General features: G+C 34.5%; 1 protein-coding gene across 7 annotated transcripts in view; it reads left to right on the forward strand.

Moving 5' to 3' along the window:
- The window catches only part of GSK3B (glycogen synthase kinase 3 beta), a 209,334-nt gene that overhangs the window by 158,717 nt on the left and 27,455 nt on the right, over positions 1–23,162 (forward strand). For 5 of the 7 annotated variants that reach the window (XM_019653104.1, XM_019653072.1, XM_019653083.1 and 2 more), the window contains 3 exons: positions 7,534–7,629; positions 16,701–16,739; positions 19,372–19,558. In XM_019653104.1, coding sequence (XP_019508649.1) covers positions 7,534–7,629; positions 16,701–16,739; positions 19,372–19,558 — 322 coding nt within the window. The remainder of the gene's footprint in view (positions 1–7,533; positions 7,630–16,700; positions 16,740–19,371; positions 19,559–23,162) is intronic. The other 2 variants (XM_019653092.1, XM_019653116.1) reach the window with 1 other exon arrangement.

Here is a 23,162-nt window from a genome sequence, read left to right on the forward strand (position 1 = left end):
GGTAGTTCCATTTCCAGTTTTTTGAGATATCTCCATACTGATTTCCATAGTGGCTGCACCAGTCTGCAGTCCCACCAGCAGTGCACCAGGGTTCCCCTTTCTCCACAGCCTCGCCAGCACTTGTTGTTTGTTGATTTATTGATGATAGCCATTCTGACCGGAGCCACGCTTCAGCTTTGATAGTTCTTTTTTGTTTTTAAGTTCACTGATTGTCTCTCTTCTGTGGTCTCTAATCTGTTAGACTTCCATTGAAATTTCCATTTTATGTATAATTTTTCAACTGTACAATTACTATTTGGTCCTTTTTTTTATCTTCTATTTTTTTTTTTTTTAAGCTGAGCTATCTTGCCACCTGTTGGCAGCTCAGCGTCTGCTCAGCTCGGGCTGGGAATCGAACCACTGTTGCTCAGAGCTCAAACTCCTGAGCGAGCTCTTAACCAACTGAGCCACTCGGCTGGCCCTATCTTCTATTTCTTAATATCACAGTTTTAAAGTCCTTATTTTCTAATTCTGTCACTTCTGTCATTTCTATCTGTGTTGACTGATTTTATTTTTTCTCTTGCTTCTGGATCATATTTTCCTTCTTTAAAGAATATTTTGCTTGTTAGTTTTCTAGTTGTTTACACCTGGAGAGCAGTTCTAGTATCAGTTACTTAGGAATGACTGGAAGCAGAAGTCCATAATAGTCTTTTTTTTCTTTTTCTTTTTTAAGTAATGCAAGTCTTTACATGGCATTCCAATTTTGTTGAACTACTAATGTAAAATTATACAAAGTTGCATTACTTTATATAAGGCTTTTTGTTTACAACCACCTTAAGGTAGATATGACAACATTTATACCCAAAGCAATTCAGTAGCAGCAATAGTTTCTGCAGTTTGGGTCTTGCTATTAAAAACTTTTGCAATAACATTACTTATAATATGCACATTCACTTACCCACCATTTATAGTCTAAGCAAAATTCTGCACATGTGAAACAATCACTAACAGACAAAAATACTAAACTTGAATGTTTGGTATTGCAAATATACTTAATCATGAGTAAGCATGGGATTTAAGCATGAGAGTCTATAGCTAAGGAAACCTGAAAGTGATTTATCAAAACTGCTAAATCATTAAAATAATTTTAATAAAAATTTGTAAAATAAGTTTGACATTTATTATAGTCTTATCTTGTTTAACTAATTAGATTCCTGTATTTCTTCGTATTATTCTGTTGCCTAAAATCTATAATATGAACAGTTAAAAATATTTTTTTTTTATTAAATTGAGTTACCACGTTATGGGTAGATTTTATTTAAATCATTTTTTTTTAAGTTGTCAAGAAACGTCTGTTTAACTTTTAAAAAAACTTCTGGTTATACTCTCATGATCTTATGTATATATAGTATACCCAGCACGACTCAAAAGGATTCAGGTTTCATTGTATGGTATAATCAATGGAGTTTAAGAAAATGATATTTTTTTTTAATCTTTTTTTGTTTCTGCCCTTAATATTGGGTAGGCCATTTTAAGGGGTCATCTACATGTGTATTTAAATCCCGTATTTACCACTGATAAACTAACATTGAGAAGTCAATTTTCCTCAGTCAACCTTAGGTTTCTTTTAAGTATAAAATGAGGTAGTAAAGTATCTATAAAGTTTAAATGAGAAAAGAAAATTGATATACATAGTACAGAGCTTTTACATACTGGATGCTCAATAAATATTTCTTCTCGATGTCCTCTCCTTTCCCTCACTGCTGTACCTTTTGAAAAGAGAACTTACAGATGCTATCTTCACCTACTCTTTTCAGATGATTATGGTCTGCTTGGCCTTCTCATAACTGATTTCACCAAGGTCAGAAAGGAAGTCTCCATGGCCAGCTGCAGTGAACACCTTTTGGGTTTTATTTTACCTGGGCTCATGTGTCCTAAGATACCCACCTGTTTGCCCTTTAAATGTTCACTTTCCTTGTCCTCCACGGTATCATTGTCTGTGGGACATCTTCCAATTTCTTGGACTTCTGCCCCAGCCTTTTTATTTTTATTTTTTATTTTTTTATTTTTTTTTTTCCCATCTTTAGGTCCCCATCTTTAGCACTCTTCTCCTTCAGTCTGCTTAGCCTATTACACGCTGTCACAGCCACCTAACACCAGCAGATCAGGAACTACTACCAAAGTTTTTTCGAGCCTCAAGCTAGATGATATACCTAATATCCACCACTTGGTGGAGAACTCCTCTAGGTTCTTGAATGTCTTCTCAAATACTATTTTCTCTTCTAGCTCTATTTCTTCCTGCTTAATAGCATCAACATTTTTCACACCTACCAAAATTAGAAATTGTTTGTCCTCCCACCAAGTCCAATAAACAGATTCTTTGATACCATCTCCTAAAATTGGTTTGCCACTAATGAGATTTAAATTTTCTCCTAGCTTTGCCTCTAGTTCTGACCTCTGAAAAGTTACTCCTTCTGGGCCTCAGTTTTTGTCATCTCTGAAAATGTTTGGACTAGATCAGAGATGGGCAACTAGGGTCCAGGGGCCAAATACAGTCTGCTGCCTATTTTTATAAATAAATTTTTGTTCATGGCTGCTTTATGCTACAGTGGCAGAGTTGAGTAGTGACAGAGGCTCTATGGCCCAAAAAGCCTGAAGTATTTACTTTCTGGCTCTTTACAGAAGAAGCTTGCTTGGACTAGAGGCTCTCCCATTAGTTTCCATCTCTGTTAACCAGCCTGGGGAGGACCTGGTTTTAAGATTAAAATATAATAATAAGACAGAATAGAAAAAAATTATTATAGTAGTTGAATATTTGGCAAGAGAAATTAAACATAGAACAAACCATAACATTAGAATCTTTTTCTCTAATAGCCTTAGTAATTTAAGAACAAAGGAATAAGAAAATCTCCATTGCCACTTTCTGGTGACAGACTAATTTATTTGGTTAAATTGCTTGTAAATAATTGATAGTGAATAGAACAATGATTCCATTTATTAGTAATTAAGCTTAAGTCACAAATATTCATATTTTGAAAGTAAAGAACTCTGACCACCAATTAAAAGTATAAATGAGAATCTTTTATATCACTTATTCAGTAAAGCAGATTATTTCCCATTGTGTGAAGTGCAAAACAGTGCATGCACTGTTCTGTATTGAAGGAGGATTTTAGGTAAAAATTATTAGGTAAAAAATCATACTGGCATTTACTAATGTCTGCACTTGATTTTGAACTGCATCAAAAAATAAAGTGGATTGATGTACGGATCAAGGAATGGAAATGTGATGAATCTAATATAGTAAAGTGTTAATCCTAGAATCTAGGTACTTGGCAAAAAGGGAGGTGGTTTTCACTGTGAAAAAAAATGTACAACTTTTTCTATATATTTGAAATTTTTCATTACAAAATTTTGGGAAAATGGTTAGATCTAAAGTGCGACTGAATTTAGGGAGAAATTATATGGGAGTAAATGTACACTCACACATACAGTATACCTTCTTGTGTTCACATTAAATAAATTATTAAAAGTTTGTATGTTAAGCAAACCTTGTGTATGTGGCATATGTTCCTCATCTGTGTTATGGTATATTTCACAGATTTACTTCCATTGGGAATATTCTTCCATTGGGAATAGTCTTAGGTTATAAAATAACATGTAAGAATTGTAACATTCACTCCAAGGAGCACCCTGCCTTTTTATTATACAGTTTGTAACTCTTCAATTTTCTCTCACACAGCTCCTATATAGGAAAGTTAGCCAAATGGCTGATAAGCCATGTAAGCTCTGTCTATAGAGTAAAAGGATGCATTTACTAATTCATTCAACTCGAGTTCCTTTCACATTCGTCCTAGCTCGTAGGTGTTAGGAGTGTATCTTGTGTTAACAAACTACTGAATAAATAGTGGGGGATTATACAACAAATACTCACTAATTCAAGAGTGGGCATTTCTTAAGTGTCATGTATTGTGAAATATATCATAATGCAAAAACAAATAAAATTGTAAATAATAAATGAATGTCTATGTAACTGACACTCATTAAAAATTAGAGGAATTAAAAAAAAATTGGAGGAACTAGTTGTGCTCCATTCCAATTACAATCCCTCTTTCTACATCCTCTCTATTAAGTTGAATAATCTGTACTTGATTTTTCTCATGAATATTCCCACGCTTTTGATTTAGTTTTACAGCTTTACTGTGTAAACTAAACTATAGTTTAATGTTGCCTGTTTTTAAACTTCATTTAAGGCAATCATACTATATGTATAAAATTGTTGAGCGAAAACTCACCACTGTGTAAGATTCATCCCAAAGCTATGTATAGCCCTGGTTCATTCATTTTCATTGCTAGTTAGTATAGCATTGTCTGATTGTACCTCAATTTATTGATTCTACTGTTGGATTTTTGCTTTTGCCTGCAATATTTTATTATAATGAACAATGTTGCTTGGATGTATAAAGAATTTTTCTAGGTTAGAGTATACACCTTAAAATGGAATTAGTAGATTGTAGGGTTATTGAAGGTATGCACTTTTAAGTACTCTTTATTTGTGTCATTGCTGTTGTTTTTCTTTAGCACTTAATCCAGTGGAGTTGCATTTGAGGGGACAGAATTATTCATAAGTTCACTCTTCTTTTTCATTCCTTTCCTTCTTTCCAAGTACGTGTACACACACACAAACACAGACACACATACATAGGCATATTCTCCGTGTGTATATCGTATATTCTTCATCAAGGGTCTAATACAGAATATAAGTGCTTTTTTTATTAAAAATAAAAACGAAGTTAAAGTTTCCATGTAGGCTTTATATTTTAAGTATGGATAGTTTCTGACTTTTAAATGTCTCATGTCTACAGATACTTTTCTGTAGGCCAGATATTTTTTTCCCAATATAGATACATTGTGCTTCTCTCTATAAAGCTGGAATTCTACAAAAAGGAAGGGAAGTTGTATAATTGGAGATGTATTTCCAGTGCTCTAAGAATGAACCTTTTCCCAGAAAAAATGTTAGAAATAGGATTTAGAATGATGTGTTATAATTTAGATTGTTTTTACACCTATTTTTATTTTTATTTTTTCAATAATATCAGGGATTTGCTCAGAAATTATCCTACTGGCAATTAAATGTCAGTTTATAGTTAACTGGATTCTTTTTTTTCTTATGTTGATTTATAGCTCTGTAGGCCAGAATGTCCTTTCCAATGCCTTAAACTGTATATATTCTAATATGTAAGTCGTTTCTGACAGTTAGTATTATAGGTATAATTGGCATACAGTAAAGTGCACATATTTAAAGTATATGATTTGGTCCATTTTGACCAGTGAAACTATCACTATGAAATCAAGATAATGAACATATTCATCACCCCCAGTAATTTCCTAGTACCTCTTTCTAATGCTCCCTCCAGCTCCTCATAACCATGGATCTTATTTCTGTCACTAGAGACAGAAAATTTTCTAGATTTCCCCAAGAATGAAATTATACAGTAGGTATTATTTTTTGCCTGCCTTCTTAGTATAATTATTTTTAGATTCGTCCATTTATTATTATTATTATTATTATTATTATTGAGTGGTATTCATTGTATAAATATACCATCACTTGTTTATTCATTCACCTGCTATGGACATTTGAGTTGTTTCCACTGTTTGGCAGTTGTGGAAAAGATACTATGTACATTTGTGTAAACATCTTTGTATGGACATGTGCTTTTATTTCTCTTGGGTAAATTACCATGATGGGTGTATGGTAAGTATATGTCTGACTTTTTAATAGACTCCCAAAGTGTTTTCTAAGGTGCCTTACCCTTCCACCAGCAGCGGATGAGTCTCAGTTGCTCCAAATCCTCACCAAGACTTGGTATACATAGTCTTTTTAACTTTAGCCTTCTTAGTAAGTGTGTAGGTGGTATCTTATAGTTTTAATTAACATTTCCTGATTATTAATGATGTTGAGCATCTTCTCGTGCTTATTTGCCATCTCCTTGTCTTTTTTTTTTTTTAAGATTTTATTGGGGAATTGAGGGAGGGGAACAGCACTGGGGAATCAGGGGAAGGGGAACAGACAAGTTGCTATCATTTTGTTCTTCAGTCTAGTTGTGGAGGACGTTGCTTCACTGGCCCATGTTGGTATAATCATTGTGCTCTTCCCGGGTGAGGCAGATCGGTTGCCGGCCTCTGGACGGCAGCTCTTGGCAGTTCGCACTGGCTGCTGGCCACACACGGTAGCTTATGGCAGCCCACTGCAGCAGGAGCTGCAGCCTATGCTGTCGCCAGTGACTCTCAGCAGCCCAGCTCCAAGTCGAGCTGTTGTTCACCATCTTAGCTGTAGAGGGCAGTGTCACTGGCCCTCATGTGGGATCCAAACCGGGGCCCTGCTGTGCTGCTCAGAGCTGGCGTCCCAAGCCAGCTCTTAACCAACAAGCCGCTCGACTGACCCTCCATGTCGTCTTTAGTAAAATGTCTGGTCATATCTTTTGCCCATTTTTATTGGGTTGTCTCATTGTTTTTGAATTATAAGAGTCCTTTGTATATTCTAGATACAAGTCCTTTGCAGAATATATGTTTTGCAGATGTTTTCTCTCAGTCTGTAGCTTGGATTTTGTTTTCTTAAAAGTGTCTTTTGAAGAACAATACTACTTTGAAGATTTTTATTAGGGTCTGAAAGTTTTAATGAAGTTTAGAAAATTAGTACCAACAAAAAAAATAATGAATGTCTTACTTTGCTCTGATTATTCACTGGTTGCCACCACAAATCAAGTATGTATCATTACATTCTACTCCTCCTGTGTAACTATCCTTGCATTGTAAATGCCTTAATATTTTATTTCAACAAACTTGTTTTATACTAGGCCCTAGAGTTATGAAGATGAGTAACACATGTCATTTTTTTTTCAGAGTACTTATTTTTAGTATTTGGTGTTTCATCCCATCATCTGTCTTGTGCAGCCAGGTCCACATACTTTCCTTTGTTCAGTGCCTACTACAGCCCAAGTGGCAATGAAATGCTCAATAATTTTTATTTGTATTGTAGTTAAACATTTTCCACACACAAGTATGTAAGTTCATCATACAGGAAATCTCTTGTTTTTTTCCGTTTTTCCCTCCATAGAGCATAACATACTTCCCTTATACACGGGGGACAATCACTAAATAATTCAATGATTGAATGGAATTATTGATTACTATTTGAGTAGGGTTCTCCTGATTAATTTATTGAGAATAAAACCTTTGGCTATGCTTTACTAAATAAATAAAAGGTATTCTTATGTTCATGCCAGCATTGCAATAGATTATATTCTAGATAGAATGAAGATGCCGGTTTTTTACTTGAATGTTTTTGAGTGATCTATTTTTACAACTCTGTTTTAACAGTATTGTAAAAGTCTGTGGGTCTGTAGTCAGTTAAAAGTGTCTCACAAAGTCTACTCTGTTTATGTATTTTATAACTTTGGAATTCCTTTTCCAATGAAACCAATACATTGAAACATAAAGACTGTATAAATGTATAGAAAAAAAATGTGGCAATAACTTGCTTTCTTTATTTAGGTCCTGGGGACACCAACAAGGGAGCAAATTAGAGAAATGAACCCAAACTACACAGAATTCAAATTCCCTCAAATTAAGGCACATCCTTGGACTAAGGTGAGTCAAATAGACTTTTTATAAAAGCACATTAACCAATAGTTCACTAAAACTTGGGTTCCTCATTGTTCTTAACCTAAACTATTTTGAGACTAGATAGCTACCTGAGTACAAAGTACACAGCAGTTCTGCATGTAAAGATAGTTGGATAGTTGTACTTCAGTGTTTCATCGACTATAGTTTCATCCCCACTGATTTCCTATAGACCGTTTCCAGCTTGGGTTTTTATTTGTAGGTGAGGATAGTGTACTTGTATCATTAAAATATAGAATTTCATTAAGAGCAAAATTCATATATAAATTTTGACTACTTAAAATTCAGAAGTTAATTTCTTTAGATCGAGGTGCTTATTTTTAGTTCAAATATCATACAGCATATTGAAAATATACATTTCATGTGTTTCCTTTTTTAACTATTAATATATAGACCTTATTTTAGGTGATATAGTGTGTTTTTCTTATTCACTTTCCTATTGATGTTTTGGAAGCAGGAATAAAGAACAGATTTGATCTTGCTAGGAGTATACATTGAAAGCAATTGATATGTTAACAGGATGTCATTAGCCATTGGAAATTCTAACCTCAACATTAGCTGGAACAATTTCTAAGAGTATAAGTACTAATTTACCATATGACTTTTTTTTCTTTGACTCTTAATTGAAATGATTTTAAGAGAGATTTTTTTAAAGGTGTTTTTTTTTTATCTTAATTTGATTTGTGAGATTAAGTGTGCAAAGAAAAAAAATTTAAAAACTCAGTAGGGATTACAGCTAGAGTGAATCTCTAGCTTCCTCATTTTACAGATTCAGAAACTCTGGCCAAATATACTGACTTATTCAACATTAAATAGGTAGCTGTGACAAAGCCAGTAAACTTCTGTTCATGTACTTATGCGTGTGCATGTGTGTGTGTTTAATGCTAGATCTTTTAAACTTATAGTTATGTGCCATATCCCCCCCATTTATTTATATTTCATTATATATTTTTGTGGGTTAGAAATGTTCAACTTTTTAGTATGTATTTCAAGCAGAGACTTTCTGTATTCAAAATGCACATATAACAGTTTATTTTGAACATTGGTAAGTTCATTTAATTAGTTATAGATCTTTTATAATGAGGTGAAGTAATTTAGGGCTATAGTTGAAAAGATTTACATTTCCAGATTGAAAGTATGTCTCTTTCTCTCCCTAAATTGTAATGATTCTAATTACTTTCCTTCAAGTTTCTATAATTTCATTACCTGTGTTCACTTCAGAAAATCCTGTTGTTACTAATTATTTATATATTATTTAGAAGCAAAGACTTCAGTAGTATTTTAGTGCTAGAATTATAGACTGTAGCTTTCACTGACCAAGATGTTGCCCACTCTCCATTTATTAAATTTATAACAAACACTAAATGTTTTGAGACAAACCATTTTTTGATCTTTGTATTTAAAGTTTATTTTAAATCTGGGTCAGAAGATATTTAGGGGGTCTCTCACTTGGCTCTAAACTCAGAGAATCCCAGGTGCCTATTTGGATTTAGAGGCTGAGTTGCAGTTTGAATCCAGTAAAGTTATTCTAAGTTCAAGTGCTTACGAGTGGTTTGTAGTGTATACTATGATTTCAACCATGTTAAAGAAAAACAAAAACCAAAGAGAATTCTATCTATTGAATAAATACAGGGAAATATTGCAAAATTTTAACAGTAGTTTTGGTGAGAAAAGTAGTGTAGGTGACTTTGTTTTCTTTTTTCTATATTTCCATATTTTCTTTAATAAGCATATTATTTTTATGAAGAAAGAAAAGTTAAGCTCTTTTTGGTGTAATCTGATCTAAGTATTCATCACGTGTTACTCAATATAGAGTTTCTGACCAATATAATTGAGGTCATAAAATCTTATTTAACAGTCCCCATCCTTATTTTTTTTTTTTAAATCAAGACTGCTACCAATATTAGTATGTGTCATATACTGCATTTTTTTCTCCTGGATTATATCTCTTCAATTCACGTATTAGCCAGGATGGAATGCGAAGAATTATTGATTATAATTAAAATGCAGCCAACAAAAGATCTGTGGTAAATTTGTATGTTTTACACCTTACTTTGCCCTTATGGATTCCTGATGTTTCTATATCTTACACTAATGTTTTTCAAACTTGAGTAATCTATATAAAGCCCTTTTATTTGTTTTATTTAGGTTTCCATTCCTACCATGTATAGAATAATCACACAATTCTCCCAACTATTTTGCATGTTCAAACTACTGTGAGCTTTTCATTCATATAGTGTACCTTGACGTAATTTGGTTTCCACTTGGCACAAATGCATTTATTATATAATAAGTGTACTTATGTTAATTTCTCATTAGTGCACACTACTGGGTTGGTGTTGTGGTTGTAAACACAAAACCAAATTTAGACAGAACTTTCATGACACTACTCTGTCATATAGAAGAATTTAGATGATCCAGGGTATGCTTATATTGATTTTTTAAAATAGGTTATTATCAATATGAAAATATAAATTTTAAATTTCTAGAGGGAAGTCAGTCCCCTCTCCCCTCCATTGTGATAGTAGATACAAACTTGAGAAATGCTCCCTTGTGCTAGGAAGCCAGCAGAGTTATTTCTTAAAAATACATGCATAATGTTGTTTTCTAAAGAGTGGAGGGCAGATAGAGTCTGCAAACAAAAGCTACTTTGCCTTTATTGCAGTCTTCTGTTAGAATGCACTTTAGCCCTATTTCCTGAAGCCGTTGCCATGTGAACCCTGGTTTCCTGTGCTGAAGTGTAGTACAGCTGTGTTACCAGGATTGAAAGCTGGTATTCTCAAAAAAGTAAGTAGACTAAGATCAAGGGAGAGAATGTCTTCCATAGAAACACTACAGTGAGGGATTCAGATGTGTAAGAAAGATAAACAGAAGATGATCCCAGTGTGGTATATGGCAGGAATCATGAGAACTTAGAAATCAAGTAAGTTGCTCTTGACTATTATTTAATAGCCAGAGCTACCTAATTCTTTGATAAGGCACCTTGTGGTTTAAGTAGGAAATGAAATAGGTGCTAATGTTTTGAAACAGGTACCATTCTTAGGAATGGGGGTGAGGAGGATAAAGACCTGTGCATTGGTGTATGCTGTATACTTCAGACAGTAAAAGCCAGATGGAAAGTAAAAGGAAGTGATGCAAAAGCAGACTGAGAATTAAGTAGAGATGGAAATTGGTTGGAAAAAGAGAGGAAGCTTAAAATTTGCATTTAGAACATGGAGGTATGGTTAAATGACAGTTTGTTAGGTATGAAGTGAGCATCTAGTTTAAGCACTGTTCCTACTCTTTGTGCCTCAGGTTTTCTCTTTTGTAAGATAGCAATTAGCTCTTGTGTCTTTTCTCTGGATTCTTTTGAAAATATAGTTTTAAAGTATGCATATAAAGGATTATTTCACTTTAGTCTGAATAAATGTAAAGATTCTACCTCCATTATCGTTCTGTGATCTGTCCTTTCTATCTCCACTGCCCTGACTTTAGTTTAAACTGTCATCATAGAATAGGATTGTTCAAACAACCTCCTACCTCCTAACCAGTTTCCCTCCTTCAGTTTCACCTCCTTCACATTCTCATTGCTGTCAAAGTTAGCTTTCTTAAAAGCACACGTGATACTGTCATTCCTATTTAAAATTCTTCTCTGATTCCTCATTGCCTTTAGGAAAATTTGACATATAATACGGGTATAATGACTAGGGTGATCACATGTCCCAATTTATGCTTGTCCGGTGTAGTTATGAATTGCATGCCCTTTCACTCCCACATGTCCCAGATTGGAAGACAAATTATACATTCACTCTGTTCCTAATTGTTTATACGTTTCCTTTCCAGAAAAACAAGGTATTTAGTTCTTAACCTGTTCCTAACCTTCCATGAAGCATCTTGATAGAACCCAGTCTCTTTACCAAGTTCTCCAGCTCCTCCACCCTTAAATGCATATAGTTAGGCAATATTTTTAAAAGTTAGTGTTTCATTAGAATAGGTTAGAGATTTCTAATAAAGTTATATGGTAATAGATAAGACTTTCTCCCCATTGTGAGTACCTGACTCTGCTACCCTTTTGTTTCTAGTTCTTAAGACAAGTATTCCCCTTTTGTCCCAGTAGTAAAAATCCTGTGAAGTCAGTTAACACAGATGTCTCTGCATTCTTTAAGGTTAATGAAATTCATAAGTGGTTAGTGGAAGGAAGTAGATTAGAATCCCAAGGGCCCTGATTTCTTTCAACTGGATTAGGGCTGTTTAATATGTTAGCTACATATATGAGTGTTATCCTGTTTGTAACTCACTTTGAGGGGATGATGCAGTCATGCTGAATTTTTTGGTCTAGTCAAACTGTTCTCCTAATTGGTCCCCAAAGATGCCACATTCATTTCTGCCTCTTGCTAGTGGTTTTTTTTTTTTCACACTTAGAATGTTCTTCTTCTTTTCTTACCAAGTCTTAGCCTTTTTTCAAGACCTCAAATCTCACTTCTTCCATGAGATATTTTCTAGTAATCTGAGTTCTCTGTGATTATTTCCGCCGCATGACTCCTGTTACTACCTACCAAGTTATACCATATGTAATATAGCAGTTCCTAATTTCTCTTTCATAATGGTAGTAACAAAAAGGATACCACCTCCTTTAAAATGTTCGTTGCTAGTTTTTGGCATATATGACAGTTTACTTAATAGTTAAGTGTCTATAGGATATGGGGAACCTTCGATCATTGGTTAAGTATCCCAGAAAGCATTAGCCACAAAAACCAATCCTTACTACTTGATTTTTTAGAACATTGTCCGCATACTTCAAAATGAATGAATACTAGTATTTCCAACTAGCTAACAGAGTAAGCAGAAAATGGAGTTCAGCTATCAAAGGAATCAGACTAGCCTGAACAGTCAGACTTATATTTATTATTCTCTATGCTTAAAGCTAAACAATTTTATTTATTTATTTATGTATTTATTTTAAAGATTTTATTGGGGAATCGGGGGAAGGGGAACAGACAAGTTGCTGTCCTTTTGTTCTTCAGTCTAGTTGTGGAGGACTTTGCTTCACTGGCCCAAGTTGGCACCATCGTTGCGCTCTTCCCGTGCGAGGCAGAGCGTCTCTGGCTTCTGGACGGCCGCTCACGGTGGCTGCTGGCTACACACGGTAGCCCATGGCAACCCACTGCCACAGGGGCTGCAGCCTACACCCTCGCCGGTGACTCACAGCAGCCCAGCTCCAGGTTGAGCTGTTGTTCAGCATCTTAGCTGTGGAGGGCAGTATCACTGGTCCTCATATGTGGGATCCGAACCAGGGCCCTCTGGGGTCCCAAGCCAGTTCTTAACCAACGGACCACTCGGCCAGCCCAATATTTATTTTTTTAAGACTTCAGAATCTTAAACAACTTTTTTGAGCCTTTCAATGCAAGATTTTTCACTTAGTAAGCTTACCTGTTCTAACTATAGTTTAACACATTACCAAAAAATGCCTTCAGAGGAGCATAGAGAGCATAAAACAAAATTGTTGTCAAACACTTTTTTGCAGATCCACTTTATCTACCTCTTCTGGCCTCCGATTTACTCATTTTGCCCACACGTATTCCAGAAAGAATAAAACTGTGTTGGGGATTTCTGCTGGTTCCTAAGATTGCCATTTGTCTGTTTTGTTCTATGGCTTAGGTGAATCAGTTTCTTATTACGTATTACTCAACCCCCTCTGTCCTGAACATTTCACTAATCCATTATCATTTGTCCCATGAATACACTATGTTTTCTATTGAACTTTCTACTTATATCTTTATTACAGTGCTAGAATTAATCACTTCACTATTTCTAACATTCAGTTTCCTATGTGAGTAGACTTCCTCACTTTTCTATTTACACTGGCTGTACTCCCATTACTTCGCTGGAAACTAGGCTACTAAGGTGGCTAATCCATATGTGAGAGGAATAATAAAAAGAACGCTAAGATCTAGTTTCAAGATCACTTGTGAGGAGCAAAGGATAGGATTGGGGTGGATTGAAAAAGAAGGCAAAAATCTATTTTTAATTTATTATTTGTTCTTTAAAACCCCTATCTCCTATGTAACCAGTGCTGGATACCATAAAGGATGCAAATGAAGTAAAATACATAGGGTTATCCTTGAAAAGCTTACAGGTGATATAACTGACTCAGTTGAAGCAAATATTGAATAATATGACTATATAACCATATACTTGATTGTGTGCTATAGGTTTTCAAAGGTATTTCACATGCTGTAGGTATTATAAGACAGGTCTCCAGGGGAGTAGTGGAGGGAAAAGGGAAGCCTCCTAAAAGTGATAGAAGGATGGGGGGAAGGACTGTTGAAAGAAGATTTGGATTTGCTTAAGTGTGGATAAGGTTGGGAATTGTGGTATCCTAGGAGACTATCCCTTAGGATGAGAAGGAGGCGTGGATGAAAAGGAAATATTCCTATATCATTAGGAAGGTCTGCCTACTATTGCATGAACAATGAGAGATTAAATTGGATAAGTGGACAATGGCAAATCACACTTCTTTGTCAGCCTTTAGTACTATTTTATCAGTGAATGATGTTAGAGGGAGAAATACATTGCATAGTTAAATGCTGGTATCAAAACATGTAGTATTTCTTACATGTAGTAGAACTCAGGAAAACTCAGTAAGCCTTTTAATGAGTTAGTGCAGATGAAATTCATTGAATGCCAGCTCTGTCATGGCTAAGGAAGGGATGTTTGTGTTTCTTAGGACTTATGTACTATATAAGCACTTCAAGTAGACAAGTATTTTTCTTCATTAACTTGGTTAATCATCATAATTAACTATTTAACAAATCCATGGCATTCTCTCATTTTTAGTCTTGTATTTAGGTTTACAAATTGCAAATAATTTAAATGATCAATAGATTACTTGAGCCAGTATTAGGGTTGTTCTTTAGGAGTGTTCATGGTTTACCAGTTTTTAATACAGGGTGCTTGTGTATTTTGTGTATGACCAGAGAACAGTGTCCATGTTGAACATTTATCACAATGAAAACTAGGGAGGAGTAGCTGTTTGGAATTGGCACAGCACGTGTCCTATGTTCTACTTCGATTAATTATCATTGTCCACAGGCGTTTTTAAATTGCTCTGGTTGGCTGTTTAATACAGTAGAACTGTTGAGAGCTAATGCTATGAGAATCAACCATAGGCCTTAATATGGTATGTGTGACTGTTTATAAATGTTAAAGGATTTAAGATTCAGTCATAACAATTAGCTCCAGGTTGAAATTTGATATTTGATGGCAAAAGTCTATTCTAGGACATGTAAGGGGGAAATTGCCTGTGTCATTTTTGAGTTATCCAAATGCAAATTTATTTTGAATAATTCCTTATTTAAGGACTCATTTGCATTTGTTTGATTCCACAGAGACTTTCATTTTGAAAAAAATTAATTTTTGCTGTTAGTTTCTTCTGTGGACTAGTATTTGTGATGAGAGTTTGTTTCAATTTAAGAAAAAAATGAGTTGCTGCACAGGTGAGGTAGTATTTGAATCACTTAAAAGTTCATGTCAGTGTTTTGGTTCTTTTCAGTTTTTCCTTTCTCTTCTTTTTTTTTTGATTATTTATTTATTTATTTGCTTCTGTTTTGTTTTATTTATTTACTTCTGTTTTTAGTTTTTACAGGGGGTGTTTTGGGCTCTTCATGGCCTTGCTAACATACTTGGCTGGCCATATTTAGTCTGCGCACTAATTGTTAGTTGGCCCAGTTGAGTCTTACTTTGTGCTCTCAGTTTTTTTAGTCTGGTTTTCTACTTTTGTCCACCTGGTTGTATTTTAGCTCATGAAAGATTTTTATTCTGATGGGCCGGATTTTAATCCGTGTACTAAATTTTAGTCTGCAGACTAAAAGTAATCCGCGGATTATTTATTTTTGCAAAATATTTAATTCCCCCACTGGAAACTATCCTAAAAGAATGTTAAATTCTCTTAGAATAGCCGAGGGAATTCACAGCTACTGGTGAGTTCTGCCATTGTTTGTTCTCAATACCTAGACATAATAGACCCTACTACCTCCCTTGCATATTTGGCTCTGTTGTGCCTAGGTGTTGGTGTACATTACTATGCATGTCACCTCTAACTGTGACTGTCCCTTAGTTGTATTGTTTATTGTATATATTTTTGTTTAGCTTTTGGTGGGTGAATTGGGCATATTTGCAGTTGGAACTGTGTTGAATTTGTAGTGCTCAAAGATGTAGGATTTTTTTTTTCAGTGAGTTTTTCCAAAAAGGAAAGAATGTTCTATATTTCTTTTTCCTAAGTAATGGGTGCAAGGGTATGAGGGGGCAAAGCCCACAATAGAAAATGTAAGTTTATACCCGCACTCCTGAGGTCATATGTATTTCCTGAAGAGTCCTAAGATAATGAGAATGTCAGCAAATATCTTTTAGCAGGGAAGTCAATCCAAAATGGAGAATAATCCGCGGTGGCCTGATCCTTCTTAGCTCACATAAATTGAAAATATCTGGCTTGAAATCTATAATAATATAAATTAAATATATTTATAACTTTCCTCTCATCACTAATAATATAGCAAAAAATGTTTATACTGTGTATCTGGAATACATTAATAGAGAAAAATTAGCATATTGGGAACTCGTATCTTTAAAAGCAGTCTTAATATGCCCCCTCCCAGCCTTGTCAATGGACAATGAATCCAGGTCATAGAAGACCAAACACTTTACTTTGGGAACTTTACTTCTAGATTTCATTTTGATTTTAACTTTTTTTGGTTTTGTATTTTTTTAATAAATGCACTGGCATTGGAACATAATAAACTAAAATTAAAATGTTTCTTTACTGTGCCTCACCATTGCGCAATCAAAAATTTTTTTGCATACACTGTGGTGAAATAATTTTTAAAACTTGGACTTGCTACTGTGGAGACTGATGTTTAAAGTTTATAACTGTATAAACATTTTCTATGTCCCCCCTACACCATGGATTTCTTATAACATTGGATATATTTTTCCTTGCTGGACTATTCTCTTTTGGATTGACTTCCCCTGTTTGGATTATTTCACTGCATTATCATCTTTAGGATTCGTCAGGAACAGGACATTTCACCTCAGGAGTGCGGGTATGTACTTAATTTTTTTTTCCCAAAATTTCAGGGCAGGTCTATAAAACTAGGGGGAAGACATTTTTTGAAAGACTAAACAGTTACTCATTCTTGAAATGTAACAGTAAAAACAATGTAGGTAGCTCTGATTTCTGTTTTCATTCACTGTATGATAAAGGTTTCACTTATGGTATATTTAGATTGTCAGTCTCCTGAGTGATTTATTCACATCTAGACTGAAGTTTAGGAACTGTGGGGTTTGAAAATTATTATTTTTCTAAGTATAAATATTGACGAGGATCCACAGAATCAAAGATTCTGAATGTTAAGCAATTTAAATGACTAAGGAATGACTTACTAAATAAGTCGAATTTCAGTAGTTATTAGTTTCCTTTTCTTTTGACACAAAGATAATTCAGAAGAGCTATTTTCTAGTTTGGCCTGTAATTTTTGGAAGTTGCATGCTACCACACCCTGTATTAACGTCAGAAATCTGAATTAGGAGACACTGGGCTTTGACCCCACATAATTTTTCACTTAACCCTTATCCATAAAGTGCTGAACCAAAGCTTTTCTCATCAGGAATCTCTCAAAGGGCTTAAAGCAATAATGGATGCTTTTTAAAAAAACAGGTTAAGTCTTCATTTTAATGTAGGCTCTTGAAATTAATTATTTTCTCTATTGTTTATAATTCTTTGATACCATGAGTTAGAATTCCCTGGCAAAATAGGCTTATATGTGTCTTACTACCAACATGGATGGTCACTTGTAGCCTGTAAGATACCAAAAAGATGTGGATAACTTTTTTTTTTAATAATCAGAGATAGGCTTACAGTACTGGTTTATTAATAGCTTTAACAAAGTCTTCATTAATATAACATGAAATTTTTTAATTTAGAGTACACTCACTGTCCAGCTACCCTACATTTAAATGTTAGCAAGAGATATTTATTTCTACTTTCAGTTCTACTTACGTGTTCCCATATTGTAGCAAAAGCATTTTTTATTAGACTAGCTAGCAAAATCCATATGCTGTCAAATAAATGCAAACTGCCCTCAAGGAAAAAATATGTCAGTTTTCCCACCGATTATTTTCTTTTACATATGAGTTTGATTATGGATCTGGCTAGGAAGCAAGAGAAGGGAAAATTACCAAGAACAGCGAAAGATCTAAATATTTCAAATAATATAGTAACGTTAAGTTTCTCTTAACTGAGGTAAGTCAAATCACTCAAGAGTAAAGATAAAGCAGTTTTTGACCTTGTAGAGGGTTTTTTAACATAGCCAAATAAATTGACAAGGCCTTCAGTGTTCTGAAATAAATTCCTGAGATCCCACTCAAATCCATTTGTCAATTTTCACGGAAAATATCTTTGTTAATAACAAAGTTTGTGTAAAAACAAAGTTAAAAAAAAGGTTTTCACTGTAGAAAATACTCTTATAGTCTCTTGAAATCTAATGAGCTCTGTGGTAGTAACTAGTTCTACCTTCAGCCTAAATGACTACCCAGATGTTACACGAGCCTTTCTCATTAGGAAGCCTTAGCCTCCTCCAGGCCTTGTCACAGTCTACCTGTCCTTTTCTCACTTGTGGGTCTATTTCCCTCCATTTATACACTTCTGCCTCTTTTTATATGTCTGTTTATCTCCACCACCACCACTTCCACACCTTCTGTTTGATTCTGTGTTCTTCCTATCGAGATCTATGTTTCATTTTTCTTTTTTTCCCCAAAGGATTTCTATCTGCTTATGTTTATTTCTGTTACCCTTCTGCTTTTATTTTTTAACTGTCCATGATTTAAAATAAAGTATATTTTCATAGATTTTTAGGTATTGATTAGGAGTTCTAAAACACAGATAAATAGAAAACTTTCTATTCATTTAGGCAAATTAATTTACTTGCATTTTGCTTCATTATAGCCTTCAATTGACTTTTTCTGTGAGTTAATGGCACTTGAATGAAAAATACATTTTTCTCTCCCTGATTAAAACACTAGAACATTCATTCAAGTGAGGGTAATCTGGCCATGTTCATGATAAATAGCTAGCTACTTGAGAAAATAATTTTGGACATTTTGTCAAATTCTGGGTATTCAAGAATTTCTTCAAATAATGAGAGGTTCTATTTATTAAAGAGATAATACCAAATCATTAACATTTATAGACCTAGAGTAAACAGCTTTTCTTTTTTAAAAGGTATTGATTGCCAAATTTGAGCAGTGCCGTCCATTTTCAAAAATTGTTCTGCTAAAAGTTACACAAAAGAGGCAACCTTTTATCTACTGCCACTGCAGTCAAACTTAATTTTTTTAATATTCTTCTTGTTCTGGCCTCCAGAACCCACCTTTTCTCTTGTGCCTGTCATATTTTGTGTGCATGTTTGATTGTACTGCTTTATGACTAGCATATATAGATTTTCCCCCCATTTCCCCTAGCTTTTTTCTCTGACCTTTTCTCATATAGTCTTTAAGTAGCAGTTCACCCCAGCGTGGTCAGTTGTATGCAGTTAACTCTTTTCATTCTAGAAGGTTCCTTTCATAAATGCAGCCATGTTTTTGTACGTGGTGGGAATTAACTCAGTACTCAGAGGATTAATTGCTCAGATACTTAAAAGAAACATTAATTATTCTTACCCTTTATTTGTACTTCAGGTCTTCCGACCCCGAACTCCACCAGAGGCAATTGCACTGTGTAGCCGTCTGCTGGAGTATACACCAACTGCCCGATTGACGCCACTGGAGGCTTGTGCACATTCATTTTTTGATGAATTACGGGACCCAAATGTCAAACTACCAAATGGGCGAGACACACCTGCACTCTTCAACTTCACCACTCAAGGTAATTCCAAACCTTTAAGCTCTTTTACCATTTCTGGGAAAGCTACACATGGCTGTGAAGCTACATTCTGTTAAAAATCTGGAGGACACAAGTGGGCATATTTAGTACTTACGCGGGTAGGAAAGATCCTTTCTAACCATTTATTAGGCCACCACTACATGATTTTGAACAAAATAATGGTGATAAAATTTTTCAAATAGGCATAGCTTCTCTAATTTTTAGCAGATTATAATAAACCTTGGCATGTGGGAAGTTGCAGAGATTTCACTAATGACTGCTCTACAACTTAACCTTCAGGTTTGTATTTGAAACTTGGAATATGTAGCATTTCTTATTTCCCAAGGATTTATATCAAGTTTTTTAAACCTAGAAATAAACTGGTGGCTGTATTTGCATAAACGCAGATATCTTACAAACAGGGAAAACTGGAGTGCTATAACTGTTTCTTACCTGGTACCAATAGTCTGAAGGGGCAAACATCTTGAAACAATTAAAACTCTTAGGGCTGAAAGGATTTAGGGCGAGCCATGGCAGAGGGGGAAGTGGTCGCCAGCATTGTGTACACAAGTATTTGTGTTAGAGTAAGATGCAGTGAACCAGCAATAAAGATCACACAGATCAAAAAACAACAACATACAAGGGATGACGTAGATAAATTCCCATCCCCTCTGGGGCTTGGCACCATTTCTGCTGCTGAGAAAACATTGAAAGGAAAATTGAGTTTGAGTATTGCAGGTTTCTAAAAGATCCAGGGATAGTCATTATTTCTTCACCACTTCTGTATTCACTTTTCTTTTCTCTCTCATTAAGACCTGAAGTGATTCATTTAATCAAGCACACTGCCTCTAATGATGTGGTTTTCTTCTTAAATTGAACATACAATTCCAAGTAGATAAAATAAAAAATAGTGGATTGATTGACGGATTAGTTTAGATTAGTCAAGCTAAAATATAGAAGGAAGACAGAGAGCTTTCTACCACCAGGAAATAGATATATTTTATTTATTTTAAGGTGAATTTTTTTCCCCCATATTTAAGCTTTTTAAAAATTGAATGTGGACAAATGTATTACTTAAGCTGTGGATTTGGAAGACCTGAGTGGCTGGTAAAATAGACTTGGATGGTTCTATTGACGGTAATCGTAAGCTCTCAATATTATGCAACTACTAACAGTGTTGATACAGTTTTAAACTGCATTCATAAAAGAAAAATGTTCAGGTATCCTGGGACTATTAATTCTGACTGTTTAGGGCTGATCAGAAGTCATTTGGAATGTTGTTTTAGGTCTTGGCTATGCCATTTTTAAAAAAAAAACTATTAATGAATGGCAGGTAGGGTGTACAAAGAAGCAGAATTGAATATAGAGCCTGGAAAAGTGCAGACTTAAGGAACTCCTGAGAGCTGTCTAAAAATACCTCAAAGACTGTCTTAGAAAGCAGTAACATTTAGGCTCACTATAAAGAGCCTGGCACAAATAGAGACTGAATAAAGTTAGTAAAGAATCAATGAAGTTTTCAATTGTTTAACAGTAGAATAAGTTATTTTCAAAGTATTGATCTCTTGTCAGGAAAAAGCTGGATAAATTCAAATATTGTAGAGAAGACCACTCCAATTTGGCAGGAGATTAGACTTGGAGGCTCTTCTCAGTCTCTTCTAGAGCAAAGTTTCTATGATTCCAATGTCATAAGTTTTAGAACTCCAAAGAAAATAAATTTTATATTTCTTATTGCTTTTGTTTTAATCAAGAGTAATACATGTAGGGGCCGGCCGAGTGGCTCAGTTGGTTAAGAGCTTGCTCAAGAGTTTGAGCTCTGAGCAACAGTGATTCGAGTCCAGCCCGAGCTGAGCAGCCACTGAGCTGCCAACAGGTAGCAGGATGGCTCAGCTAAAAAAAAAACAAAAAAAAAACAAAGAGTAATACATGTAGATTGAAGAAAATGTTGAAAATACAAAGGAAGTATAGAGAAAATTAAAATCATAATCCCAAAATACCACTTAATATTTAAAATAAACACTTTGTAACATTTCATGATGGAGCTTTTTTCTGTCATTTTTTCTAATGCATATACTGATAATCCATGAAATAAAGTGATCCTCTATTTTCTCATTAAGAAGATCCCAAAAGGGTTTTCTGTTGTTGTTGTTGTTGACTCACATGTATTTTAAATTAATGTTATATAAAGTTAATATTAATTTAGGAATTTTACTTTTTTACATCTCAATTGTCATGAAATAATTATGTTCAAACTCTTTGTATGCATCTTTTACTTAATGTATCTTTGTAATCAGAGCTACTTTTGAACCATCTATCGTAGATTTTAGGTTACATCACCTAAATTTTTTATATGAAACACTTTTTGAATCTACATGAGGCCATTTTGAGAGAGAGAAAGCACAGTCACATAATTTTCATTACAGTCTATTGTTACAGTTGTTCTATTTTACTATTGTTGTTAATATCTTACCTAATTTATAAATTAAACTTTATCATAGATATGTATGCATAGGAAAAACAGTATATATAGGGTTCAGTACTATCTGCTTCAGGCAGTCACTGGGGATCTTAAATTATACCCCCTGAAGATAAAGGGGAACTACTGTAATTACATTTGATTCTTTAGTCACTGGCTAATAATTTTCCATTATTACTATAGAAAATAAAATTTAAAAGCAACTAAATTTGTTATTCTGTGAATTTGTAAGCTTTTTTAAAAAACTGAGATAAAATTCACATAACATAGGACGAACTATTTTAAAGTAAACAGTTCATTGGCATTTAGTATATTCACAGAGTGCAACTACACCTGTCAGGTTCGAAAACAATTTTCATTGTCCCTAAAGAAAACTTGATACCCATTAAATAATCAATCCTCATTAACGCTTTCTCCTTCTGTCTCTGGATTTACCTCTTCTGGATATTTCATATAAATGGGATCATGTAATATATGACCTTTTGTGTCTGTCTTCTTTTAGTTAGCATAATGTTTTCAAGGTTCATCCATGTTGTAGCATGTATCAGTATTTCATTTCTTTTTATGGCTGAATAACATTTCACTGTATCATGTCTTAATCAATGAAGGCTGCTATAAGAAAATACCTACCATAGACTGGGTGGCTTAAACAACAAACAGTTTTGGAGACTGGGAAGTCCAAGATCAAAGTGCCAATAGATTTGCTGCGAGATAAGGGCCTACTTCCACTTTTGCAGATGGCCACCTTCTTACTGTATCCTCATATGCTGAAGAGAAATCTTATAGGGCCATTAATCCTATTCATGAGGGCTCTACCCTCATGACTTACTTAGTTACCTCCCAAAGGCCCCACCTGCCTATACCATCACGTTGGGAACTAGGGCTTCAGCATATGAATTTTAGGGAGACACAAACATTCAGTTCATAGTATATGTGCATACCACATTTTACCTATCCATTCATGTATTGGTGGACATTTAGTTTGTTTCTACCTTTTGGCTATTGTGAGCAATGCTGCTAAGACCATTTGTGTACAAATATTTGTTTGAATACTTGTTTTCAGTTCTTTTGTATACTGCTGAGGCATATACAAAAGAACTATGTTTATTGTAATTCTATGTTTAACTTTTTGAG

The sequence above is a fragment of the Hipposideros armiger genome, unplaced genomic scaffold, assembly GCF_001890085.2.
Source record: "Hipposideros armiger isolate ML-2016 unplaced genomic scaffold, ASM189008v1 scaffold_8, whole genome shotgun sequence".
NCBI classification, from domain to species: domain Eukaryota; kingdom Metazoa; phylum Chordata; class Mammalia; order Chiroptera; family Hipposideridae; genus Hipposideros; species Hipposideros armiger.